The 23,920-nt window shown below is 36.0% G+C and overlaps 1 protein-coding gene across 3 annotated transcripts in view; it reads left to right on the top strand.

The window, feature by feature from the left end:
* PALS1 (protein associated with LIN7 1, MAGUK p55 family member) overlaps positions 1–23,920 on the top strand; it is a 60,997-nt gene that overhangs the window by 32,992 nt on the left and 4,085 nt on the right. For 2 of the 3 annotated variants that reach the window (XM_076344853.1, XM_076344854.1), the window contains 11 exons: positions 5,210–5,418; positions 11,466–11,543; positions 12,299–12,445; positions 13,060–13,221; positions 16,389–16,466; positions 17,377–17,560; positions 18,699–18,770; positions 19,241–19,312; positions 20,047–20,214; positions 20,972–21,174; positions 22,579–22,689. In XM_076344853.1, coding sequence (XP_076200968.1) covers positions 5,210–5,418; positions 11,466–11,543; positions 12,299–12,445; positions 13,060–13,221; positions 16,389–16,466; positions 17,377–17,560; positions 18,699–18,770; positions 19,241–19,312; positions 20,047–20,214; positions 20,972–21,174; positions 22,579–22,689 — 1,484 coding nt within the window. The remainder of the gene's footprint in view (positions 1–5,209; positions 5,419–11,465; positions 11,544–12,298; positions 12,446–13,059; positions 13,222–16,388; positions 16,467–17,376; positions 17,561–18,698; positions 18,771–19,240; positions 19,313–20,046; positions 20,215–20,971; positions 21,175–22,578; positions 22,690–23,920) is intronic. The other variant, XM_076344855.1, reaches the window with a different exon arrangement.

Below are 23,920 nucleotides of genomic sequence, written 5' to 3'. Positions count from 1 at the left end.
GGTCTTGTCATTGTTCTGCTATCAGCATATTTCTGTAAAAACACAGTAGTAAATTGCATGATTTAATTAAAGCCATTCCCCTCAGTGTTTGGATACCATGAAAATCAGAAAACTAACGATGTCTGTCTCTACTCTGAATTGCAGTGACTAAAGCTTAAAAGTATGTGCATAGAGCAGAAGCATTGACTAGCTTGCTGAGTGAATATGGTCTGTTCTTTGAGCTAGAAAGGCAAGGAGCTTTAGGAGATGTAATTAGACTAAATCATGTTATATCCATATATGTACCAGGGAGTTGAATTAGGGCTTCAGAGGCATCTATTTCAATCAGAGAAGTCATGACATAATATTGACAGGCATGCAAACATACTACTGTTATTTCCTTGCCAGACAGAATTATAGTGACAATTTGGATCAGGTAGACTTAAGATTTAAGAAGAGAGGATTTATAATAGTTTAGCACTCCTGTTCAGAGTGGTGCTTTTGAGTATACTCAACTGTGATGTTGAGTTGTTGCAAACTTGAAAAAAAAATGTTCTAAATGAAATGCTGTGATCTCTTAACCTGTGTAGCCTATAAAGAATCTCTGTTCTGTCATTAGTGCTGTCAAAAACTGAGTCATAATTTTAAACTTAACGAAGTGCTTCTGTAGTAACTTGGCATCTTCCAGAATTTTTCTCCACTATTAAGCATGTCCTTTTTCCAGTTTCTCGATTAATCATTTTAACATCTGACACTTTGGCTGAATTTCAAAAGAAGGATTTTTTTTTTTATTCTGAAAGCTGTCTGTTCCTGGTTAGTATCAGGGCTAGGGATGTTGCCTTATGAATATATATACACACACACATATGCACACTTACAAAATAATACGGTTTCATAGGGAGGATTTGAGTCCATTATCGTTAATCCTTCTGCTTTTTTATTGAATACCTGAATTGGAGAGGCCAGAACTTTTAAAATTTACATATACAACTTTTTGGTCTCCAAAAAACTTGCTAGCCCATGACTTTGTCCAAAAAATAACTGCTAGTATGTGAAATTTTTTGCACTTTGTCTGGTTATACTGAATTTCTGATCTACACTGCTCCTGACTCTTTCTGTCTTTCCACTTTTGCTGTCCAGGTGAGAGTGCTTAGTCTCTTTCACAAATCTCTAAGCTTTGTTAGGAGAACCCCAAATAAAACTTGGCAGGTGCTATTATAGAGATGTTAAACTACCCTTATTCAGTCTTTTTTAAAATACTGATTTTAGTTTTGCTTTTTTGTGGGGGTTTTTTTGGTGTGTTAATCCATAGAGCCTCTTCTAAAGGTATGTGTGTTAAATAAGAATATTGACCTGATTGTCTGTATTTTTAGTTTTGAAAATATTTCATAAGTGCCAATGTCTAATTTGGCAGATCTTTGCCAAGTCCTTAATCTTTTCATCTTAAAAAAAAAAAAGCAGACTAGATTAAACAAATTGGATTTTATTTATAAAAATAAAACAGGACACTTAATCAAAACAATTTTAAAGGGCATGTTTGTTATCAAAACAGTATATGATTTAGACAGCTGTCTTAATGGAAAAAATTTATGCGCACCTAGAACATGTGCATATAAGCATTTAACTGGCTTTTTCACAGCAATATACTTCTATAAAATGCAGAAGATTTTTTGCTTCCTGCAGTTCATTCAGCTAATTCAGTTAATTTTGTTAAACAAGTAACTGACATTTCATCGAAGTAAACCTTTTGTGGCTACAGTGAAATTTTTTTTTAGGGGAAAAACTGCCTATTTTTTGTTTTTATACCTTGGGCAAAACTTATAAATATGTTATAAATATAAATAAACTTTCAGAAATGGTTTTGGATAAAACAGTACTTTTCTTAGCCCTGTGAGTCAAGTAATACATGGAGCATTAGAGTGCTAGTACCAGCATGTAGAGTACTCTAGAGATCCATAAAAAAGCCTGGGAATTAAGATGTTGGTGCTGACATATAATAAAACCAATTATATCTTAAGTTTGCTGTTCATATCTTTTTGTTTAAGGTGATAAACAGCAACAATTTTCTTTTCTTCTTTTTCTAATCTAATCTGTTAAGCTGTGACCACGGGTCCTCCCCTGCAGTTGCGTACTTTTGCCCTGGCAGCCTTTTGATTAATGCGTATATCACACAGTGCTCAGTCACATTCCAGCCATTTCATAGCCTGATGAAAAAAGGCTGCAACACTTCTTGTAAAAGAAGACTTTTTAAAAAAAAGTAGTTGATTGCTAATTGAGCTGCGATTAAAATATGGACTTGTTCTGCAAAAGAACCCTGACATTTTTCTGTGAGTAAATGCAGACGTTAGTCTTTTACTGAACTTTTTTCCCTTAAGACAACTCTTTCAATAAGAAATGTCTAGAGATGGAGTCTTTTGTTACCTGGCATTTTTTTTTTTTATGAAGACCAAAACCAAACAAAAAAACCTGCACTGAAATCTAATCTGTGATTTAGAATTCAGAAACAGGAACCCTGAGCGAGTTAGGCGTGCATAAAGCCAGATTTGTATGTGGTTTTGTGTGTATGGTTTTGTTATTAAACAAGTGACTAGGAAATGGATTGCTAGCTTCTGGGGAATGTTTCATTTCACTCCTTTCAAGGATTATTTCTCTTTTAGAATCATGATGAGGGGGGTATTTGTTTGCTGTTTCATGGTGGGGGGAAATTGTTTGGTATAGGGCTTTTGCGTCCAGCACAGATGAAGATTCAGTGTAGAAGGGAATTATATGGGGAGGAGAGTACTGTGGTAGTTTGTAAGAAAGGGCGACACAGAAGGAACTAGCAAAGTGCTGAAAAGAGAATATATAGAGGCATCTAGGAACAGGACGTCTTTATTATAGATACAGAATAAGATGTCTGTCTTTCTATATGTATTTCTATCTTATATGGAATATGTATTAGAATGGTGTGTGTACATATGTGTGTATGCATTTGAATTCTCCAGACATATAAGTGGGGATAGACAATTCAGAAATAATTGAATAAAGTAATTTATTCATAGGAAGAGTTAGAAGAAGTTAGGTTCTTCTCTAATGCCTCACTGTTTTTTGAATCCGGTAACAGTAACAAATAGAATTTTGGGTTTGTATGTTTAACTGAGCAGGTATCAGTAGGAACTTTACAGTAACAGCTGACTGTTTTACACTACTTTTTTTTTTTAATGCTTGAAAATAGTGGACTTCCTCAGACTTGGGAGAGTCAGTTGCTGAGACGCTTTGGTAGTCTGCATACTCCACCAGGCAAGACATTTGCCAGCTGACAACATCCTATTTAGCAAATATTCTTGCTTGTAGTGTTCTTTAGCCTTCTCTGCAAATGGCATTTCCCCCTGTGTGATAGGCAGTATACTGTGTATACAGTTCCCTAGTGAGACATTGGCTGCCTTAATTACTTTTGTGAGCTGTACTGGATTTCACCTGTGGAATATCCTGCACAGCCGGTATCCGAGCTTTCCGTGCAGCTTTTGTACTACTGCCCTTTGTTTCCTTGGTGGTTACAGGAAGAAGCCCTTGACCTTTGGTGGGTAGGATGTTTTTGGCATGTGTGGAATGGTTTTGGAGGGGGTGTTTTGGTTTTTTTTTTTTATTGTCCTGCAGACAGTAAAGTGTAAGAGTATTTGTATGGTTTGGATTGTTTCCTTTTATTATACAGAAGACTGACTTGCAAACTCAGAATTGAAAACATATATGTAGGTATGCTTTGTCCAAAATTAAAGCCATTAAACTTGTTTGAAATGCGTATTTTATTAGGCTTTATGGTTTTCATGTGCCCATTTATCAACCATTTTAATCTTGTGCTCAACAAGTTTGAGTTTAGCATTGTGTTAGTGTACTGGTGAATTTGAGGTTAAAAATAGGTAAAGGAAACTTGACAGAATGCGTCCATGTTAGTGATCAGTATCTACTGTGATTTTTCATGTAAAAATGCAAATTAGCTGATGTCTTGATAGCATTCCTATTTTAATGTTATTTAATTAGCTCATAATGAATAAATGAAGGTTGCTAAAACTTAAAAATAATTCTCAAAGCTGATATTTTAATACCAGTAAGGGAGATTTGACCTCAGTATCAAACGATGGTTTTAAAATTTGGGATTTTCTTTGTTGTTCATTTTTTTAAAATACCAGGATTCAAAATTCTAGCTTGCTTGAATTTATTAAAATAAAAGTCAGCTGACCAGCCTCTTGTGGCTGAACAGATTTTTTTTCAGATAATGTGTGAGAATGCATACATTATTTCAGGCTCAAAACATCCACTGCTTTTTTGGTCTGCTTGAGTATTTCTTACCTGGGTTTATATGCATTATAGGTATGATTCATATTCCTTGTTTTAGATAATTTCTCAAGTACTTAATATTGAGAAGTGACATTTTGCAGAAATTCAGATTGGTTTAAAAAAAATGTAATTTTGTTGACAGTCTTCAAAAAGCACCCCTGAAGCATCAGATTAGTTCTTGAAGCTCAAGAATGTAGTATATGTATAGTATTCTGCAAACATGTAGAAACTGGTTATTAAAATACGTTAAAATATTTTATGGTCCAAGCAGAACTCATAATCTCAAAGGTAAAAGTTGTGAACTTTCTTCTGGTGCAGATGACTTTCAGAACTCTGACCATAGATATTTTTTTCACCCTTACCTTTCTATTTTAATGTGCTAAGACTGAGGATAATTATGTTTAGAAATTGTGTAGTTTACTTATCAAACACTCACTCTATAAGTAAGCAGTATTTAGTTGAGATAGATATATCTGCCATATGTGGCAGATACACATGGAAAGATGTATCAAAATAACAGTGAATACTCAGTGCATCAACATTAGTTTAGCAAAGGAGTTATTTCCACATTGCAAAATAGTCCCTCTTTCCCATTTAGCTATACGTGAGCTGCAATTATTGGATCTTTTATGTATCAGTGACTTCTTTCAGAGAAGAACTGCTCCTGCAATAGGAATTTAAATTTAAACAGTGTATCATTATTTCTCCTTTTACCGACTTGAGGTCTTTTTTTGATTCAGATACGTTCTGCTAATAAAAGTCAGAGTCAGTAATGGATAACTAAAAAATTTGCATCCATCATTGCTGATTAAAAACTGAACGGCAAAAAATTTTGGTAAAAATCTTAATATAAACATCACTTAATTATGAATCTTGTTAACTCGTACCTATTTGTATTTTGTTATTTCCTACCTAGAAGTGGAAGAACTGTTAACTTCTCTTAAGCATATCCAGCACGTTTTGGTAGACCCTCAGAGCCAAGAGGATATCTCTCTCATTTTACAGCTTGTTCAAAATACTGATTTTCAGAATGCATTTAAGATACACAATGCTGTTACAGTGCACATGAACAAAGCCAGCCCTCCATATCCTCTCATCTCCAATGCACAAGAACTAGCACAAGAGGTATGTACAGTATGCATCTCTGTGATATCTGTGAAACCTATAATCATAGCTGTTGTTGAAATATATACTTGTCAAGCTTGTCTGAGTTATTGAATGTTGAATATGGAAGGGATTATAGTAGTCACTGATTGCTGTATCCGGTTTTTCCACATTTCCAAACAGTAACCAGAAAAATATTTTGGGGATAAGAACTCCCTTCTTAGCATGGATAGATAGGTAACAGAAAAGGTACTATGTTTAAACATAGAGAAAGGGAATGGTTATGAAAATCTAACTCTTACCTTCAGTATTCTTTATTCCAAGCATTCAGGAATTGAATTACAGTTTTCTATTATTGTGACTTCTCTCTGAGTTGAGCCATGGTTCTTAAATTGGGAGGCATCTCTGAAAATACAACCATACTGGAAACAAGCATTCTGCTTTAAAGTGAGCAACAGATCCCTTAATACTTAATTTCAATGTTTTAATTACTGCTGTGATGGTCAGATTACACTTAATTTTTGTCTGACAGATGACAGCTCTTTTATAAGATCTGATATGTCTTTTAGAAATTATTGAAGTATACTTTTAGAAATTTCCTTGGGCAAGATTTTTAACTTTAATCTTTTCAGTCAGATCTTAACTGTTTGAAATACTTTTACAGTTTCAGCCAGGTTAACTACTTTCTTTGAGGCTTATTCACTTGAATATAGATGGGCAATACCTGTATGCAACAGCTTTATAAGCATTAGCAGTAATTTACAGAAAACTCATCAGATACAAAGTTGCTGTGAACAGAATGAGTTTTCGCATGTGGCTGGATGCAGCTAAGACCCTCTGAGGGGTTGCTCAATAACTTTATCTTCATTTTCTATGGCCTGGAGCATGTACATATTGCAGTGAAGTGTGGCTACACCTTATATGGATGTACATTTGTTAACTTTAAACTAGCTAGCTTGAATACCAGTATCAGTGCAAGCATAGCACCATAGTGTTCAGCAAAGCTAGATCCAGAGGCTGGGTAAATGCTCCAGTATTTAGTGCCCAGTGAACCAAACTTACCTGTTCAAAACTGGCTCAGGTACACCAGCTGGAGTACCTGAGCCAGTATATAGCTATTCTCCAGTTGCTCAAAGGCACATCACTCCAATTTCAGTATGGCAGCAAGTCAATTTTTTTATTTTTAGTATCTGGTTTTCTTTCTGCCTGAAGCAATCTTTTTCAACACCTCTTTCCACTCTCCTTCCTTTTTCTAGACTTTAACCTTGTAAGTCAAGGAAAACAGCATTATAGCAAGCTTGAAGTTCTTTTGCAGAAGAAATTACTGATTCTTGAGGGACATCATTTAAATGTTATCTAAAAGTGCAGTGTGCTGATTAAACTGCAGCTCAGGATTTTCCTGTTTAGGTTTGTCAGTAAGACTGTGCCAAAACCAGGTGGGAGTATTTTACATATGAGCTTCCCTCTGGCTTATTCATCAGCCTGTAGGCTGCTATAGGATCCTCACTAGGCTTCTTCGATGTCTGCGAGCCTGAAGGAACCTTTTCAGTTAACTTCTGTTTGTAAACTACTTCCCCAAACACCCACTTTACACAGGCGTAGTTGGGGATTTCATTCAGATAAAAGCCAGAGTTTTTGAATCTTCATTTATAATATAGGATGTTACAGATTTATCTGTTAAGAAAGCTGGTTTTTCCCCTTCATGGATATGATGTCCTTTTATTTGCTGCTTAATAGAAGTTTCTAAGAAGAAAATACGCCTAGGAAAACTCCTAGGTCTGTTTTCAAACTCTCATATTCCTCCCCATATTCCCTACCCATCACCTTCCCAACACATTCCTCTCTCTTTTTCAGGTGATTTGGTAAATCCTAAAATCAGAAGGTGGTGCAAAGCCAGTTTTGTGTCTCTTAGCAATTCATGAAGAAGGTTAAGCATAAAGAAATTATTTCTTTAATCTAAAATTTTTAAACAAATGGAATTTTTGTCATCACCCAGGAGACTATTACATAAAAGGCAAACGTATTCCTGCACTCGTTTTGATTCTTCATCTCCCATCCCTGTCTTGTCCAGCCTTGAAATTCCTGAAAAGTCAATATATTGCATATGTCTGCTCCCATTTTCAGATGTAATCTAGTTTCTTGGTGATTCAGCTTCTGGTGTGTTTAAGTGACTTGTATTTTGCAATATGTTACATAGCATCCTGAAATGATCGAGCCGGAAATTCAGGACAAATATTTCTGTGACTGACACAAGTGTCTCAAGAGGAACACCTTGAGGCCTCCATTCACATCATTCTGTACTTCCTAGTTTTGCCTGAATAGAAGATCTTATGCTTGTTTTTCAGAACTTTTATTCCTTTTGGAAAGGCTTCTGTATTTGTTATGGTAGCAGTACGGGAGGAAACGATTTCTGCTTTAGGAAAAGTTGGTTGTGGGTTTTTTGGTTTGTTTGGGTTTTTTTTAACCCTGACAAAGTGTCTATCTTGCATGCTCAGGTTTTTTCTTGTACTGTGATTTTTGGTTGTCTTTTGCTTGTTCCATCCCTAAACATAGGCATGGGAAGCTCCCTCAGAAAGCTGTTCATTTACTTACTTCAGGGTGTTTTTGAAAAGACACTTGCAAAAACCTGGGTTTAAGATACTGATAACATCTTGACGATAAAAGCCACAAGACATTACAGGAAAGAAAAATGCATAACATTAATTTTAAATGGCCGGTAATGCTAGTGTGCAAATTTTAGTGCACAGGCCATCAGTGAGAGTGTACAACTCTGAAACTGTTTTGGAGTGCGTGTCCTGATTTGAAGTTACGGACATGTTTTGTTTGAGGCTTTATGGTGTGGAAGAGAACCTGTTCTAGAGCCCATGCTTCTGTAGCTCTAACAGGAAAAGACAGTTTGCAACACAATTTCATATTACAATATATGAAACATCCTCCCTTTTTTTAAAAAAAAATTAATATTAAATTAATTAAACTACACTTTTGGAAGTGTGTTTGGGGGGAATTATCTGCTACACTGAACTTAATTCAAAAAATTGTTTTCATTTGCTCTTTAATTGATGATTTGATATTATGAAATGTGTATGAACAGTGTGTTGTGAAAAGTTTTTTTTATTTTGAATTTTTTAACCATTAACAATACATGAGAGTGAAATGGTACACTTTTATTTTCTAGTCCTCTTCAGGAAATTCTTAAAATTAGTAGTACACTTGTACAGTTAACTTCCCACTGATTCTGATAACTGAGCACCAACAACTCAAGATTTTCTTCCTTTTTTTTTTTAAAAAGAAACTTTAATTGAATTTAAAAGGTGGAATGAAGCACTTGAGCTTAAGGAATTTATTTTAGCTAATCTTCATGTAATGTGGTGTACTCCAAGTCTTAAATAAAAATAGCCAGTAAACATCAAGTGTAATTAAATTGATTTTAAATCCATTTAAACTTGACCAAGATGGGGGCAAGGATTATGGGAACATAGTCTGAATCTTGACCTTGTAAGAATATTTGATGCAGCATTCAGGACAGTTTGTAGATTTTGGCCTGTAACAGCACATTTCAAATACCTTAAAGATGTTCTTGCTATTAAATATACTTAATAGGCTCAATTTATATAGGCTATGTTTCTAGAGGTTTTGGACTTGCTGCTGTTCACTTCAGCAAGTGTAGGCAATTAAACTAGATCAGTACTTTTGAGAGGATGCACTGGAAGCTTGTAACTTCTGGTATAAGCGCATTACAATGTGTATGTATATTCCCTCTGACAGTCCTGCTCACCTGAAAGTAAACAACAGGATTTTGCAGGTGTGGTTAAACTCTGAATGTTTAATATTACTCCAGTGTGTGCCTCCACAGTACATGCCTCCAAATTGTGGTGTGTATAATGAAACCAAATTGATAGCTTTTTGGGACTGCTTGAACTAAAGTTAACGTAATTAACAATAAAAACTAGGCTGAAGAGTTAAGAAAATACTATTATTGCCACATATTTAGTGTGGATTGCCTGTGCTATCTATAGTGTGTTACTTCTGGAATGACAGCCTACATTCAAATTTCTTCATCTGATAAAACTGTGGGATTCATTACCATGAGTAACAAAGGAATCTGTCATGCGGTAATACTGGTGTATATAGCAGCCTGAAGCTTTCCTAGCGCTTCATTAAATAAGCAAATAATAAATGTATCTTTCTCTTAAAAGGGGGGGAGGAGCTATTAAAGTTTTGAATAATTAAATTATTCAAAGCAGAAATTCAACTTGAAGGATATTCACCACACACAGAATGACTGGTTGGGCCTGGTTGCTTTCTTTTCCTCTATCAAATCCTCAGCCTCTGACCTTGCATTCAAGAGGTTGTCTTGCTTGCAGGACTTTTAAGTTGCTTTCTAAGTAGGTTTTCCTGTAAAAGGGTCATAAAGATTGGATAAATAAGGCTTTAAATCTTCTTGTAGCTTCTTCAAGAAAGGAACTGAAAGTCCCTTGAAAGTTAGAGACCTTAAACCTCTATGAGAAAGTCTTTTGCATCTCTTCTTTCAATGTGGAGGAAAAGTTTGTTAGTAAAATATATCCTTTACAGTGCTCTGTCTGGCATCCCAAAATTCAGGCTAAGCCAGGGATAATAGCTTCCTGGCCAATTCAGATGTATGACTGAGGTCAGGCTTACATGAAGCTGAATTCTTTCTGTTCTCTAGGGTTTTAAAGAGATCAGTAAAAAACTTACTTAAATCTGGCTTCTTGTTTGACTTTTCTAAGCTGTACTAGGTTTGTTCGCCATGAGGCGTGTTCTAGGGATGTCAGAAGGAAGGCTTTTGGAGATCGTGCCAGGTTTATTGCTAAGCCTAGGATCTTGTTCCATGTGACAGTGTTTGGTTGGCAATGTAAGGATCTTGGGATCGGTTCATTTAGTGGCTTATGCTAGAATTCAAAAGTATCTTTACTGTTTCCAGTGCAGTCATCTGGTACCATCCAAGAGAGTTGTTAGCATTTCTGTGGGTAATTGCTCATAGATAGAGAGGCTCTTCAGACATTTAGGTATTGTTAGATCACACAAAAAGCTTAATTATTTTCACTTTGGAACTTGTGGTTTCTTTATTCTCTGTTATGTCACATTACCTCATCCTTAAGAGTAAAAAGCTCTTGGAAAAAAATGTTTTCCATCCCACTGAAAGCTGCTGCTCTGATATGTGTAATCTATTCTTGATGTCTCTGGATTCATTTGTGCTTTTGGCCTTGTGTGCCTTTGGTCAGATTAGGCCAGAGGATAATGGCTGTGGAAAGTATCTTCTTCAGCCTCACCTTTAGATAAGAGGGACTTCCCTGTTCCTGGCTTTCTCTATAAGCATACCAGGATTTTCTAATATTTGCAAGAGATGATGGCAACATATGTTTGGTAGTTGTATGAGAAGGCAAACCTTTTTAGGCAACTGAAGCTGCTTGAGCAAAAACTGTCCTTGTGTTAACGTGGATTATTTTGGAACCAGCCAAAGAAACCTGGTTTCCTGGGACCTTTTGAAGTTTTGACTTGTACACTTTCTGAGGGAGGGGCTCCAGGATGCATTGCAAAACCTGTCTTGGAATCTTTAGTCTTGCTGTTGGTGGAAATAGTTTGGGTAAAAATAAACCATCTGCTTTTAAGGAAAAGGGAGGCTAGTCAATGTTAATGAGAAATTAGTCCATTTTAAAAGACCAGCCTATTCACATAATAGACTTCATTGTGACTGATTTCAGTATCATGTTCCTTTCTAGAGTTTAATTTTTTTCTGTGCATCTTTGTGGTAGCTGAGCTCACTGCCAGTCTCTGGTATTGACAAATCTGAGTGATGCGCTGGATACCAGCTTAGATTTGGTAGATAAATCCTGAGGCAAGATATGCTGGAGTAGTCCTATGGTCACATTGCATGTTTTCCTAATGTGTACCAGATTAAGTTCATTCAGTCAGTGTAACAATTACGTGGGTATACTGTACTTTCAGTAAAATGAATAATTGCAACTAGGGTTTGTGCTTGAGTAGGGGAGAGAGGATTGATAAATCACTGGGTAGATTAAGAGTTTTACTACTTGATTTCTTTTTAGGTACAGAGTGTTTTGAAACCCAGTCACCACAAGGATGGGCAGGAGCTTAATGCTTTGCTGAATGCCCCTCACATGCAGGTAAAACAAAATGGAACTTCTAATCTATGGGATGTATTTCTTGATGCTGTTTTCAGTATAACTTATTTTTTGCAAATGTTTTGGGATGACTGAGCAAGGGTGGATTTTATTCTTCAACTCTGTGCAAATCTCTCAATATTTTTCTAGGATGAGAAGTTTCCAATTTCCAGCACCTAATGGAAACTTTGCATCAAGTGTAGTGCATGATTGTATTCAGCCCTTGCTAAATTCTACATGTATTACAGGGTAGTTTGCACATAAACAATGTAGCAGTCCATCAGTAGGGTCAGGGCAACACATGAGCTGCTTTTGCTTATCTGTGTTTTTTTTTTTAATTTGGCAGCTGTTTCATGCTTACCATAGGGTGCATAAAGGAAATTTTGTCCTGTGGTGGTGATGTAAATCCATGAGTAGTTTTCACTGCAGTAACTTCTTATGTCTGTATCCTCAGTCACATACATAGTAAACCAATGTCTGGTTTTTTAGGAAGGAGAAGCTGTAAGTACAGTCACAGTTGTGTGTCCAAAATTGCTTTTTTATTCTTTTCCAATCTGAAAGGAAAGTTTTGGAAAGTATGTAGCAGTAGATGCTACATAGCTGTGATAAATGATCTTTTTTTATTGCTTGAGTCAGCTTGCAATATTCTGTAACCTGCAAAGACTATTCAAATTGCAGAATTCCATTAAACTCTACTATTTTGTATACATACAGAAAATTTCACACTTTATAACTGAGCTGATTTTGTTTAACACTAGGCACTTTTACTGGCTCATGATAAGGTTGCGGAACAAGAAATGCAACCAGAGCCTGTGACAGATGAAAAAATTTATGAAAATGTTGGCGTGTATGGAGGGGAGACGGTTAAAATAGTTCGCATTGAGAAAGCTCGGGATATTCCCTTGGTAAGTACTGATACTCACTGGGTTATATATAAAGGAGGTAAGCTTTTTTTGTCCTTTGAAGATTGCTATGAAAGTTTTGGAATTTGATTGTGGAGGTGATGTTTAACTTGTAAACACTCTCCCTCCCTCCAAAATGAGAAATAGTCACAGACGATAAACTTGGGTGTATCTTCATGTAGCAGTAGCCATACTACCATTTAGAATCTGTACAGCTTCTGTCAACTTGGGCTTGGACAGGACTTCTTGACAGAAGTTGCTATCCCAAGCTTTGCTGCAGGGGAGCTTATAGCCTTGTGCCAACCACGTTTATTTTTTTTTTTAGCAACTCTCATCTTCTATTTTGCATCTTTCAAATAAGTGTTTCCTTAGGAAAACATTTTTTAAAAAATCATGAATCTCATGGTGTGGAGCAATTCAGTTCTTCAATCTTTAGTGCAGCTTAAAGAAATTAAGTGGTGGTTTTTTTAAACTGGAGCATTGGGTGTATGCATCCGAGCTGTTAGTTGCATTCTCTTTCAATATAAAAATGTTTCTCCACTCGCTTGGAATATATACAATAGATGGCTTTGAGTTTCATAGATATAGTAAATTCAGAATGTGTTGTTACTACGCAGGGTGCTACTGTTCGCAATGAAATGGATTCTGTTATCATTAGTCGAATAGTGAAAGGAGGTGCTGCAGAGAAGAGTGGGCTGTTACATGAAGGGGACGAAGTTCTGGAGATTAATGGCATTGAGATTCGTGGAAAAGATGTTAATGAAGTTTTTGACTTGTTGGTGAGTTGGACACTTCTTGTTTTCCCTGCAAAAAATACTGATTTCATAAGACTGAAGCCTGTTGGCTCTGCTTGTCATTTGTACTCATATTTAGCATTAGTTTAAAAGTATTTTCGTTCTGATAGCTAGTCTTTATATGTGGAGGGCCATTTCAAGTTTTCTTTCTGATGCATAGTATGATATTAATAAGTATAATGGCAGTTATCTGCAAAAATGAAGCCTACAAATGTGGAAGAGTCAAGCTATCATCTTGAGACTTGCTTTTAATGATTTCTGAGAACAACTTTGTTTAGCTCTGAAAAGCCGTGATTTTTCATCTTTGTCTCTGGTTGAGTCCACAATTAATAAATGTATGGCTGTGTGATTGTGGTAGTGTCTGGCTGGGATGGAGGTAATTTTCTTCATAGCAGCTTGTATGATGCTGTGTTTTGGGCCAGTTTTAGACTGAAACAGTGTTGATAATGCACCAATGTTTTAGCTGTTCCTGAACAGTGCTTGCACAGAGTCAAGGCCTTCTCTGTTTCTCACTCTGTCCCCTGCCTGCAAGTAGGCTGGGGGCGAGTGAGAGGTTGGGAGGGGACATAGCTGGTACAGCTGACCCAAATTGACCACAGTGATATATCATGCCATATAACATCATGCTGAGCAATAAAAACTGGGTGGTGAGTGATTGCCTTTGTATCACTTGTTGGGTTGGGTTTTTTTCCCTTCACTTATTAAACTGCCTTTACCTTGACCCATGAGTTTTTCTTGCTTTTGGTCTTCCGATTCTCTCCCCCATCCTGCTGGGGAAGGGGAGTGAGTGAGGAGCTGGTGGGTGCTTAGTTGCTGGCCAGACTTAACCCACAACAAATGGTATCACAACGGGACCTTTACGTGACTAGACTTCTTACTTTTTCCCTCCTGATAAAAGCCCTTTTGTCTAGCAGTTTACCCGCATAGACATTTTTCTGTTTACTACACTTTTTCCATTCATGACAAAATTATACATCAGTTCAAAAGCACCTAGTCAATACAACAGGCAAGAAATCCATCAGGAACTAGTAAATGCAGAGGTACTCTCTCTGAAAGACCCTGTGAGGTAGAGTGTCAAAAGCTGGGAATTACCAGTATTTTCTGTTGCCCAATATTGCTCTTTTCTCATGCTTTTTCCCAGCACCTGCTGTTAATCAGTGTCCAAGATGGGTCATCTGGAACGTGACTATGAATCTTTGGTCTGATTGCAGCAGGCAAGACCATTCTGTCAAAGTGAAAACAGATGAAAATGACAATTTTTTAAAAAGTTAATTTATAACTTTGGATATTTCCAATGTTTTGTATCACTAGCACTTATTTAATAGGGTCTATTGGGGGGAAAAAATGAGAAATATATTTAGTAAATCTTTGAATTACTTAGATCTATGCTCTATAGGTGAATCAAAATCAGGACAAAGATGTGGGTTCTGCTGTAGGTTGCATTATTTTAGGAAGAATAGGCAGCAATATCCATAGATGAAGTTGTCTCATGCTACAGTAAGACTGTATTTTTTTAATGGACAATTTACACCTTTAGTTGGATTTTTTTCTGAAATTTGCTGTTAAAATTTTTCAGCTAATGCATGGAATGAGGTCAAGTGGAGGGAAGTAGAGGCAGAAATGTGTGGGGGTTTTGTGGTTTGTTTGGGGGTTTTTTAAGCCATTTAAAAAGATTCTTACAGTTATTTGAAAAGCCTTCAATCTCCGTGTGTTTTTTGGATCAGAGATATCTGAGATTCTTCACACTCTGTAATTGTCTCCATGGCCATCTGTATTTTTTTTTTTTTAAAAAGCCATATTTAGCTAAGCCCTGTGCTTCTGAAAAGAGTGTTTTGGAGATGCTTGACAGATAATTCAACTCTGGCAGTTTAGTTCTCTGCAGAGAGATTGTTCTGCTCTTGAGCAGCTCCTGCAACCTAGAGTTACAGAATAAAAGATTTAAAACCACAATACGTTAACATAAGAGAAAATTATTTGCTGAAAATTTTTTTAAAAATTCATTTTTAAAATGTATTTTTAAAATCATTAATTTAAAATAATATTTTTAATTCTTTGTATGTTGTCTTTTGTATTTTGTAATGTGGGATTAAAGTTTTAAAATGCTTCAGTCCCCCCAAAAGACTTAAAACAAGCACAGAAGGAAATTACTTTCCTTCTTAATTTTGTCTCACCACTTGCTACTCAAATGATGATAAACTGCGCATGACTTTAGACAAGACTCTTCACACAATCACTGTGAAATTCTATGCATTCCTAGTGGAACTATGCATGCTGACTGAAAATTGTGGATTTTCCTTTCCTGCAGACTAATCATGTTATGCTCAGTTATGGTTACTTTATTTAAGCCTTAGGTCTGAATTTTTTGATACACATGCATACGCTTTGCTTTTATGCAACATAAATTGTTGTGTTACGGTTCATGGAATGATGTATAGGAAGAAGTGAGACCTGTGTAGACCTTGTCACAGGTTGGCACTTGCATTTTATCTAGATACTCGTTATGCGTGCAAACACACTCTGTATACAAGAGTATGAAAACAAATAAAAATTCTTTAAAGCCAGGACATTTATTATGTTCTACTTTCTTAGGGGGGTGATTGCAATATTGATATTAAGTACTTTGCACATGCGGGATTTGAGTGTGTTAGTTAAATTTTTAAACAGTGTTTTGTATACTTTAATAATGCTAACAGCACAAAATCATAGTAGAAATGTTTAGATTTGAAAACACTGTTCCACTTAAGCAATTTTAGAAAAATAATAATATTTTATATATTTTTTTCTTCCCAGCATAGATCCACTTGTTGGTATTTTTGAACAGGACAAGAGAATATTATTTTCCATTTCTTCTAAGTCTCTGCTTGACAGAATTGCAGCTGCTCCATTTCAAATAGAAATAGTTTATGTATAATCAAGAATGCTGGGCTTTTAAAATCTGAATATCAACATTTGGCTTTCTAGCCTGTCACTGAATCACTGCATCTGTGTCTGTACTATATCTTTTAAACCAGTTAAGGGGTAGATGATGTGCTGTTAGGAACTGCCTTTTATGGGAATTTTTGAAGCATTTTCTAAAATATGTTGTTTATTAAAATTCTTAACCTTAAGCCATATTTTGATACTGTATATGAAGAGTGTATTTTTCATCTCAGGCTGACATGCACGGTACTCTGACCTTTGTATTGATTCCCAGTCAGCAGAGCAAGCCACCTCCTGCGAAGGAGACAGTTGTAAGTAGCTCTACATAAGTTCATGAGCTTGGTGATAAATACCTTGTTTTTCCAGTAATGTGTAGAAAGTTCTTCTGTAGGTCATTTACATTGTAGAACAAAAACAAAAAATTGTTTAAATTGGTTTAATTGTTACCAGACTAACACCTGAATTAACTATTGAAAATGATAGATGGTGTTAAGCTGAAACTCTTAGTATGATTTTAACTCAGTTTCTAAAATAGTAAGAAATTATAAAAGTAGAACTGCCTGTGCTTCTGAAATTCTATTTTGAAATTCTCAGTTACTCTATTTTTTTTTTATATATATATACACATATAAAAATTGGATTGCTGGAACTTGCAAATATGCTTTGGGAGGAAAAGTCTGTATACTGGAAACTTTGTTCATTGTCTTTTTAGCTAACAGACTTTCCTTGAGTCAGCTTTAACAGTTTGAAGAAAGAATCCACAGATTTATATCACAGCCAAACAAAAACATTAATGGTTGGTGACAAAGTAAAATATTTTACAAGTGAAACTTCACCTAAAGCCTAGCAAAGGGTTTCAATCTGTGTATGTATTATAAACAAATCAGAACATCTCTGATACTTTTTGAATGCAAAGAACTTAAATCAGTAGCTCAGGGGTTTTTGCGTCCTAAAATGGCAAGGAAATTGCATAGACTTTAGAATTAACAAGAGTTAAATACAGGCCTTCATCTCCAACCTAGCACGACTGTCTTTTCTGTTCCTAAGCTAGATAATGATTCCATCCCAGTATCTCCTGTACGCCCCAGATAAAGTTTCCATTTTATAGGATCTTGGTGGTTTTATATATCGGAGCTCCACTGCAGTCACAGGAGGATGGGGTGTAATTCTTCAGAAGTCACAGGTTTTTTTTCCTCTATTTTTACGTTTGATCTTCCACAGATACATGTGAAAGCGCATTTTGACTATGATCCCTCTGATGACCCTTACGTCCCCTGCCGAGAGTTAGGCCTATCTTTTCAAAAAGGAGATATACTCCATGTGATCAGCCAAGAAGATCCAAACTGGTGGCAGGCTTACAGAGATGGAGATGAAGATAATCAGCCACTGGCAGGCCTTATCCCTGGTAAATAAAGCTCTAGAAAAAGCTTGACAGCCAGTTGTTCCCATAGCCATAGGGGCAATATTCTGGTTTTCAGAGACTCGTATACTCTTAAATATCCATTACGTTAAATATCTGTGACTTTGAACCTTTTGCAACAGAGCTCGCTGTTGGTTATGTAATTCACTTACTTAAAAGGTTGACCTTTTAGAGGCATCTCCATGTGTACAGATGCTAAATGCAGAGTAAACCTACCACTTCCACTGCAGTTCACCTTTCAAGAGCTACTCTCCTCTTCCTTTATTCCTCCACCTTGGGGACTCTGTGGATTCAGAGTTCCCTCTGCTGGCTATGGCAGAAACGTGGGACTTCAGCCTGCTTGTTCTCTGGAAATGAGAGCAGCTGTTAGGTTTCTTACTATATTTAGTATACTTGAAAAATGGAAAAATGTTTCTCTCTTCGTGGTAACTCTTCTGCAAGTTTTCACTTAGCAAAAAGCTTTGGTTACTTGTAACAGTCATGCTTCCTTTCTAACTGCTGGGGGCCTTTGAGTAATAGGGTTTTCAGACAACTGAAGTCAGTATATAATTTTTGCATTGAAATATGTACTGCACTCTAGTCCATTAAAGATCTGCTGATCTGTTGAACACAGTGAACAAAAAACTTTTCAAATTCCATAGAATATCACACTGTTACTTTGACATTTGAGTAAGTTGAGAGGAACGCCGATTTAAATATAGGCTAATCTTTTTCAAGCTGAAGTTCAAAAGATTTAGTATAAATAGAACACATTTAACATACAAAAATAATTAGAAAACCATATCATCATAGTGGAGAAATGTAGTCTTTCCAGTAGTTTCAATTTTCCAGGCAAAACTGTCCAGAATAGTACAAATGCTCTGCAAAGTCTTTCTTGATTAATGTATTTTTGAAGCAATAAACAGGCTTTGCAGCAATTTTAGTTTCTCTTTTTAAGTTTTAATTAAAACTTTTTAAATTTAAATTAAATCTTTTTAAATTTCTCTTATGTCATATTCTACTACAACCTTGAAAGATGTAAAAGCTTAGGAAAAAGTAAAATGAGTGAGTCATTACAAAAAAAGTATGTAAATAGTTTCTAAATTTTAACTGCTTTTGTACTTTTTTTTTTAAATGTATTAAGGAAAAAGTTTTCAGCAACAAAGAGAAGCAATGAAGCAAACCATAGAAGAAGACAAGGAGCCAGAAAAATCAGGTTGGGTATATGCTTTCCAAGGAAAAACAATCTAACTCTATAAGAGGTGCTAATTAGTGATATCTGGAACCTTGTCATTGTAGAGTTGTGGAAAATTCTTCCATTTTTTTGTAATTTTGTAAGTGGGATGAGTCTTTGAAATTCTTCATGTAAATACAGGTCTGAATTTAGCACTTTGTTGCATAAATCACGTGGGTTTTTTTCATAACTATGTGCAATGTAATTAGGATGATGTAGGGGAATCTGGAAAGCCCCTTTTTTCTTAAAGAATTGTATCTGTCATGACTCAGTTGAAGTCCTTGGCATGCGACATTTGCTTAATACACCAAACCATTGTAATGAACTGAAGAATATTAAGCCTTTTCAAAACTGCAGAATAAATTCTCCACTTTAAAGATCCAGATAGTGGGTGGGATGAGAAGCTTTTTACTGTATGGGTATTTGATTGTGATGATTTTTATTTTGGTTAGGAAAACTCTGGTGCGCGAAGAAAAACAAAAAGAAACGGAAAAAGGTTTTATACAATGCAAATAAAAATGATGGTAAGCAACATCTTTTGCACAGTGTGTGCACTTAGAAGCAACTATAAAAGATTCTACAAATAGCCTTGTGAAAAGAATGCTGAAATTCAGGATATGATGTTAGAAATACTGCCTGATTATGTTCTGTTTGGGAGCAGTAGTATGGCTTGTAATAGCATGTAGTGAAAGATGTAAAAGAGGTGGCAGAATTTGTAGGGTCATTTAGTCTTTAATAAAAACCAGATGATGGGGGGGAAAAAAGATAGCTTTTTAGTCATGGAAGCACTCATAATTTTACAATGATGAACCAATTTATTATGGTTTTGTAGTATTATCTCACTCTGCATAATTAAGTTTAGTAAATGGAAACTTTCTCCACAGAGAGTTTGTAGGCTATTTGTACTATATTCTTACAAAAGTACTTTGGGATTGGGATGACGGTTGTTGTTGTTGGGCATAAAGTGTTATTCTTGTACTAGAAACTTGTTCCTTGGCAAGAAAGTTGTTTCCTGAGTTTATGCTACTACTTATATCAGCAGTAAGTGGAAACACATTTCTTTCTCCAGAAAGGGGGGGGGGGGAAGCCTTATCTTACTGGGCAAGTGATGATCTTTGGGGTTCTGTTGCTTTGGTGACTTGCAGTTAGATGCTGGGCAGAGAGTCAGGAGCTGCCTGAAACTTGATACCACATGATGGGCAATACATGCAACTAGCAGTAAAGTATGTTGTGACTATTTTATTGTTCCTCCCTCAAGATTACGACAATGAGGAAATTCTGACCTATGAGGAAATGTCACTGTATCATCAACCAGCAAATAGGAAACGGCCTATTGTTCTGATCGGCCCACAGAACTGTGGCCAGAATGAATTGCGGCAGCGACTTATGAATAACGAAGTAGATCGCTTTGCCTCTGCAGTTCCCCGTAAGTTTGATGGGCAGATACAATTGCTTATTCTAAACATTGTCTGCAGACAAATCCTTTTGTGTTGAAAACAGCAATTACGAGTTTGAGGGGTTTGAGCAGGATATAGTCAGCTCTTGGATAAAGGACAAATAAAGTTACATCTTGTGTGGCAAAAAGTAGCTTTGGTAAGTCAATGCAAATCCAGTGTCCCAACACAGTGTTATAGAGGCATTATAAGACATGCGTATATTTCAGTTTGAATAAAATTGGAGTGAGTTACAGAAGTTTAAAAAAGAAACTAGTACATCGGTCAAAGAATTTTTAACCTACATATCCTGCATAAATTTAAACTTAGGTGGCTTTAGTGCCTTCCCAAACCACTTACGTTTCAGTGAATTTTATATTTTTAATGTGTAATGTACCCTAAATTAGGTTTACAAACAGCTTAACAATATAACTTGTTATAAACAACTAATAGCTGTTTTCACATCCAGAATGCAGCTGCACAGATGAAACTATTCCTTTCCTTGTTGACTATTTTTTTTTCTTCTAGATAATGTAAACAAGACCTCTAAATGTAGGTTCAGCCTTTGGCAACTTAATCTGTCCAGGGATGTTTATTGTAGAAAATAAAATACTTGCATTTCTTGGATATTTCAAGTGCCTTTTTTTGCTTGGTTAGCAGTGTCTCTCCTAAGAGAAATACTTATTTCTCCTCTTCAGTTCTACAGGTGTATCACTGTCTTGATTTCTTTTTTGTTGCTCTTGTTTGTAGATACTACTCGGAGCAGGCGAGAGACTGAAGTAGCTGGCAGGGATTACCATTTCATTTCCCGACAGGCATTTGAGAGTGACATAGCTGCAGGGAAGTTCATTGAATATGGAGAGTTTGAAAAGAACCTTTATGGTACTAGCATAGACTCTGTGCGGCAAGTAATCAACTCTGGCAAGATATGCCTTTTAAATCTTCATACCCAGGTATGGCAAAGCTGTTGCCTGTCATATTTTAATTGCAGAAGCTACTGTGAAAATCTAAAGAGCTGTATTTGGTTTATATAAAAGAATGTGTTTTCAAGGTCCATTTTCATGTTTATTCCAAGTTTTCTTTCAGTGGTGCTCAGTTAACTCCATTTAGTGTGTTATGAGTACAGCCTTCTTGTTCCTTGTTTGGAAATATACACATCTTCTTTATCTGTGCTAAAGGTAATAGGGGCCTTAGTTCTCACCGGCTTCAAGTATCTGGAAACCATCTGAATTGAAAAACTAAATAAGATTTGTGTCTCTCAGTCTTCCAATTACTCTGTGAGCTCTGAGGTTTTTGAAGGTGGAGAGGAAGTTGTTTGTGATTATACTTGGAAACTGCATTTTGGGGAAGTTTATGCAGTTCCATAACAGATAGGATTAAAGTATATCACATCAACAATATTGGAACGCTCTTTACCTATGACCTTTTGATTATGGAGAAAGAAGGGATAAACTATGCATACAGACCTCAACTTGGAAATTTAGTCAAACGTGGGAAGAGGCAGAGTCCTGGAACACAGCCCATTTCTAATACATACGATATGTATGAGGTCTGCTGCTGTTACAGATGCTGCAAAAGAAGCCCTAAAACTCAGACACGTCAGTAAAGTCTGGTAGTATTGAAGCTATAATTAGCCATCACCAGTTGGGACCACGTGGTACTTTAGAATAGCTCATGGGTATCGCAAAGCCTGTAATAAGCTGAAAATTCATAATACTTTGAAAATTGATCTAATTCTGTGGTTATAAAAATATATCTCGGAGACAAGTTGTTTGTCCCGAGACACATAGAGGGAACCTTTTGGAAAAATCAAACTACAGTTTGGTTCTTTTTATTTCCTGTCTCTTAATACAAATGTAACCTGCCAAAAAAATATGCTAAGCATACAGTAGTAGTGGATCTGATGCCTTGTTTTTTAATCTTCAAAACAGAAAAGGTTAAGCTGTAGTATTTAAAGTAAACTGTAGTATTTAAAGACTCTTCTCTCTGTTAAAAGCTGATACCATTCCTTAGCATTGCAAGGAAACTTACTTCAATGTAGGTGACTTTTTTTTCCTTTTGCATACCAAAAGATATGTTCCTTCAGTTTAGTTACGAAGAATATTCTTGAACAAAAGTAAATGTTTGGGTTCCACGAAGATGAAAAATGTTGGAATATCAATTTTGTAGGAAATGGTGACTGAACTCATGAGTGGTAATGATAATACTATTACGGTTAATTATACTGCTGTTAATATATTGTACAATTGTCACTGTGTTTGAAGAGTATATTATCAATTATAGCATGTGAATAATGCATTATTAAATGCCCTTGTCGTGTGGAACTGTTAAATATTTAATAAATCCTGTTTCTGCAGTCACTGAAGACACTACGTAATTCTGACTTGAAGCCATACATAATATTTGTTGCACCACCTTCACAAGAGAGATTACGTGCTTTATTGGCCAAAGAAGGGAAAAACCCAAAGGTAATGTGTCCAACACTTCTTCTGAAACCATTATTTACAGGTCTGGAATGCTTTTGGTAAACAAATTCATATACTCTGTTTGGAATTGGGAGATGGTAATAGTACTGACAATATATGGGAAGTGGTGTAGTTGAGATCTGTGTGCTCCAGATTAGTAGGCAGACCATACTAAGGGAAGAGCTCAGGATGCTTTCACCTCACGGAATGTGAGAGGTATGAGGCAAGGGAATCCACTGCTAATTTAATAATCCTGGGGCACAATGTCTCAGTTGTGGCCCTTGCATTTGGGTACAAAAATATGACCCTTTATTTCAAAACTGTGGAAAACCCAACCTTGTCTTCAAGTAAACCTAAGAGTAATTCTAGGGAGCAAATGATTATTGTTTTTCTTTTGACAACTTATCTGCCCTTGGAAAAGCATTTACTTGAAAATGTATTCCAAAACTCTTCAGATAAAGTTATTTTGATCTTGATCCTGTAGGATCACTTTTCATGTTTCAACCAGAGTCATGTCAAGATCTCAACTTATCCAGTTCAGATCGCTTAGTTAATGAGAAGTTAGTTCTGCAGAATGGAATTGAAACCCATAGATTAAACCAGGATGTCTGAAAGCTCAGAAAAGGTCCTTACCAGCTTATGAGATACAAAGTACTTATTGCTAGGATAATGAAATGTGTTCATCTTCAGCTTTTTAACTGAAATCTACCCTACAGTGGTTGGTGGGAGCACTTTGCCACCATAGAGTCTTCAAAGTACTAATTGAACATAATGCAGCTCATACTGAGGAAGAACAGTCTTCCCAGCGTAACTCAAAGGGACTCCCGATACAGCTGTTGGTCAGGAATTGTACCTCACTGTGTTCTACGGCTGTGTTGTTTTGCTTTCCTTGTTTGGTACAAGGGTGGTGTATTGCCTGGATATAAGATCTAAAAGTTCATTAAAGTCCAAGTCTTTAAACAGAGAGATTTTTCCTTTTTTTTCCTTTCTTTTTTATTTTTATTTGCCTGAGTCAAATATAATCGTGGACTTTAAAAGGGCATGCTTCCTCCTTCGTGGTTATGCAATGAATGAAACTTTATTTTACGGAAATACTTCATCTTATGTATGTCCTGTTTTTTTATTGCAGTAATCAAGGAATCCATTTGCAATAAAAATTAATACACTGTTATTGGTGTTAAACTATGCCTGTTTTCTTTCTGATTAATCTTATTGGAGTTGTATTTATTTCAGT

The sequence above is a fragment of the Aptenodytes patagonicus genome, chromosome 7 (assembly GCF_965638725.1).
Source record: "Aptenodytes patagonicus chromosome 7, bAptPat1.pri.cur, whole genome shotgun sequence".
NCBI classification, from domain to species: Eukaryota; Metazoa; Chordata; class Aves; order Sphenisciformes; family Spheniscidae; genus Aptenodytes; species Aptenodytes patagonicus.
This window is presented reverse-complemented; position numbering and strand designations above follow the sequence as displayed.